The sequence below is a fragment of the Cyphomyrmex costatus genome, unplaced genomic scaffold (assembly GCF_001594065.2).
Source record: "Cyphomyrmex costatus isolate MS0001 unplaced genomic scaffold, Ccosl1.0 scaffold4072, whole genome shotgun sequence".
In the NCBI taxonomy this organism is placed as follows: Eukaryota; Metazoa; Arthropoda; class Insecta; order Hymenoptera; family Formicidae; genus Cyphomyrmex; species Cyphomyrmex costatus.
Genome location: NW_017278288.1, coordinates 1 through 3,830, shown reverse-complemented (window position 1 = coordinate 3,830; position 3,830 = coordinate 1). Strand labels below are relative to the sequence as shown.

Here is a 3,830-nt window from a genome sequence, read left to right as displayed (position 1 = left end):
TTAGAATGTGAGAATTTATCATACGTTAGAGGTTATAATCTGCATTATAGCGCTGTCAAAATAATATTATATACTTAATATCTATACATTTTAGTAAAGGAATGTATGAGCCGATGGTGTAGATTACGACAGTACTATTCAAAGGAAAGACAAAGCCAGGAATTCATACCAAGCGGTTCTGCACCTAATAAAAAAAGACCATGGGACTTATATGAGCAAATGTCATTTATAGACAAGCATATATACAAAAGAAGGTAATATTCCACTTTTTGTTGCTCTGAAATTATAAATTATTTGTTGTAAAATTATTAGTAATTTTATTTTAATTGATATATGAGTTGCTATTTCCAAGATTTGTCTATTTCATAAACTCATTTCACTTTTATACAAAAACAAACTTGATAAAAAACAATATAAATACTTTCTAATATAACACACAAGCGACACTGTGTATAATACAGAGTGTAGAGTCTGTGCTTTCCATCTACGACACAAGTTGACATAATCGTAACAGCTAATAGTTCAGTTTGACCTGTGTCGTAGTTAGAAGGCACATGGATCGTACACGTTACATAGTGTTGCTTATGTATGTTACTTGAAATCACTATACTATATATAACTAAAAACATTAAAATATTCAGGTAACTAATTATATTATTAGATTCAAGTACTAATAAAAATAGGCTATTCATATATTTCTTTTTAAGTTATTATAATCATTATTTTTATTGTTATTTTAGACGAAAATATACCAACATCAGCAGAAGTGTAAATGAGCCCTCACAGTCAAATGTAAGTTAGTGAAAAACACGCAATAAATATCTAAACTTAAGCAAAGCTAATGAGAGTAACCGCGCAGTTAATAAGCCTGAAAAATTAGTAATATATTAAAATATATTATCCGAACAATTTTTTTATGATAATTGTTCGAACGTTTCGACTCACTTTTACAAGTGTCTCTACGTTAATCAAATTTAAATTTGCTATATAAGATTATTTATGTGATATTCTTGAATTTATGTATAAAGACTGCAGAAAAACATGGACAGAAATCACCTCTAAGTGATATAACCAATAAGGTAATAACATTTTTTGGTTTGAAAGTATTTTGATTAATTTTTAAATATTTAAACAGTTTTTTAACTTTTAATTTGTATGTCAAGGATGATTTGCAAACTGAATCACTTATATTCACGTCGTCGACATCACCCATAGGATCGGATTCAGAAAATGTTTTGATATTCCCTTTAAGCCCTCAATCTACATCATCTGAACAATCAACATTATTTCAGAAAAAGATGAAACCTATAACATCGTCGGATACGCTAGAAAAATCACTTAATATGGTATCTCAGTCTGTATCTGCAATGGCAACTCGAATGTTTCTGAATGATAATGTTAACGATAGAGATGAAGCTTTGACAAAGATGATTTTGGCCGAATTACAAAATACTGCTGAGCCAAAAAAATCAGAATTAAGAAGAAAATTAATGAATGTTATCATGGAGTAGATGATATAAACTATAAATATGTTATATAATGTTTAACATTATCATTTATAAGTATCATTAAAGTTCACGTATTATCCGCGCGCGTACATAGATGTTATAAAACTATATTAATGAAGAATTAGATGAAGCATGTATTTTATATTTGCGTTAAATAGTTATAATATTCTTATGAAACAGTATTAGTCAAATAAAGAAAATATTTTATTTGCGTTATGTACATACATTGTTATGAAACATTATCGTTAAATGAAACATTTTATTTTCGTTACATAGATATAATATTCTCATGAAAGTGTATTATTATCAGATAAAAAGTATATTTTATTTGCATTATATAGATATATAATGCAAATAAAATATACTTTGTTATATATTGTTATGAAACAGTATTATCGTTAGATAAATCATATATTTGCGTTACACACAGATATTTTGTTATTTATATGTTCAAAGTTCAAATTAAAATACTTTTTTTGCGTTACACATATAAATATAATATTGGTAAGAAAAATAATATTAATAAATCTTTATATTTGCAATATACAATATTTTTATGTAAAAAGAAACGTAGTTTCAATAAATAACAGTAATGTAATATTAATGATTGTCTCTATACGTTCCCCTAAAAATATAATCGTATTGCCACGATACTTCACCGTGTGGGCTATTCATCCAAGTAAGTAAGTCATCACGTTGTCGATTAGCTTCAATTGTAGCTCGATGAGCAACAGTAGGTGCTAGAGGCAACATATGATTGTATGCAGCTCGATCTTCCATATTTTCTTCATTATCTCCAAAATACTGGTTTGATAAGTACCTCTTGTTTGTGTGTGCTGATGATAGTTTGGATTCCATACATATTATAAAATTGTGGAGACATATACAAGCTGCAACTATTTTTTCAACTTTATCAATATTCATCCTTATACGTTTTGAAAGTATCCTCCATCGTTGAACCAAAATTCCAAATGCACGTTCTATCATGCTTCTAGCACGCGACAATCTGTAATTGTATATCTTTTTTTCTCTAATAAGGTTTTTTTGAGGATAAGGCTTCATTAAATGACGAGATAATTCAAAAGCATTATCGCCTACAAAATAATATGCTGTTTTCATATTAGTGCCAGGAAGAAAAGCATGAACTGGTGGTAAATGCAAGGTATTATGTTTTATGCCTTGACCTATTTCTGATCTACTGAAAATTCCACCATCACTTTCACTTCCATAAGCTCCAATATCTACCAGTGTAAATTTATATTCATGGTCACATGCAGCCAAGAGAACAATGCTGAATGTCTTTTTATAGTTATAATACTGAGATCCGGAATTAGGAGGTGCTTCAATTAAGATATGCTTCCCGTCAATTGCTCCTACGCAATTAGGCATGTTCCAAATATCACTGAATCCTTTGGAAATATGGAGCCAATCTTTTTCGTCAGGTTGTTTCAGATAAACAGATGATAATACATCAATAATAACTGAGCAAGTTTCAATAATTACAGCACGAACAGTTGATTCACCTACACGGTAATTTAAAGCAATAGATAATATGGATTCTCCCCCAGCTAGGTACCTAACAGAAATGATTAAATAAATACACATATATTATATATGTATATACATAATATAATATAAATACTATATATGTATATATGTATACATAACTATCATAAATAATTTGTCTAGAGATAAAATAAGAAATTAAAACAAAACAAATATATACCTTAATGTTATTAACAAACGCTGCTCTGGTATTAGTGGCTTCCTTAAACTAGTTTTCATTAATAATGGCGATATCTTTTTCAAAAGATTATTGTACACTGCTAATGACATTCTAGTATAGCGGAAAAAAAGATCATTGTCCTTTTTAAGTTCTTTAACTAGAACTGTAAAATCATCAAAATTATCTCTTTGTAAGTTGATAGGACGAACCCACCAACGCCTATTTTTCCATCTTTTATGTTTTCTTTTTTTTTTTAACATAATCGCAATGCCCATTTGTAAAGTTATAGACGATAATAAGACTGCGAGAATTTTTTCATTATCAACTTTCATATTATAAATACATTAATATAGCAATAAGGTTATGATATCTGCTTGAACAGATCGACACACAAATCTTCAAATTCTGCACAATTTCTATAGTAGTATTTATTTCTGTTCTCTCTTTATCTCTCTCTAGAATTACTTGTTGCTTATTTTATTGTTTAATTTATTTTAATTACATCGTGAATTATGATGATACGATATCCTTAATAAAATAAATAATATACGATACACTCTTATATTTTATATCTCATTTAAACACATTGTGCGTTA

At 28.3% G+C, this 3,830-nt stretch overlaps 2 protein-coding genes across 2 annotated transcripts; one reads left to right on the top strand and one right to left on the bottom strand.

Moving 5' to 3' along the window:
• The first annotated feature begins 99 nt into the window (after positions 1 to 99).
• Positions 100 to 1,588, top strand: LOC108777075 (uncharacterized). The gene is made up of 4 exons (XM_018543872.1): positions 100 to 254; positions 741 to 792; positions 1,029 to 1,079; positions 1,164 to 1,588. Exons 1-4 carry the CDS (start codon positions 106 to 108, stop codon positions 1,509 to 1,511), a joined length of 600 nt encoding a protein of 199 aa, XP_018399374.1. The 5' UTR covers positions 100 to 105; the 3' UTR covers positions 1,512 to 1,588.
• Positions 1,589 to 2,108: 520 nt separating this feature from the next.
• LOC108777074 (uncharacterized) lies at positions 2,109 to 3,500 on the bottom strand. Its single transcript, XM_018543871.1, has 2 exons — positions 3,235 to 3,500; positions 2,109 to 3,084 (listed from the first exon to the last, which is right to left on the bottom strand). The coding sequence occupies exons 1-2, from the start codon at positions 3,492 to 3,494 to the stop codon at positions 2,109 to 2,111; spliced, it is 1,236 nt and encodes a 411-aa protein (XP_018399373.1). The 5' UTR covers positions 3,495 to 3,500.
• Between the last annotated feature and the right edge of the window lie 330 nt (positions 3,501 to 3,830).

Excerpts from the sequence above, each read along its gene's own strand:
- LOC108777075 (XM_018543872.1), top strand. The coding sequence starts at position 106 with ATGAGCCGATGGTGTAGATTACGACAGTACTATTCAAAGGAAAGACAA. Across the intron at positions 255-740 it reads AAGCATATATACAAAAGAAG|ACGAAAATATACCAACATCA; the intron begins GTAATATTCCAC and ends TTGTTATTTTAG. Across the intron at positions 1,080-1,163 it reads TAAGTGATATAACCAATAAG|GATGATTTGCAAACTGAATC; the intron begins GTAATAACATTT and ends TTGTATGTCAAG.
- LOC108777074 (XM_018543871.1), bottom strand. The coding sequence starts at position 3,494 with ATGTTAAAAAAAAAAAGAAAACATAAAAGATGGAAAAATAGGCGTTGG. Across the intron at positions 3,085-3,234 it reads CGTTTGTTAATAACATTAAG|GTACCTAGCTGGGGGAGAAT; the intron begins GTATATATTTGT and ends CATTTCTGTTAG.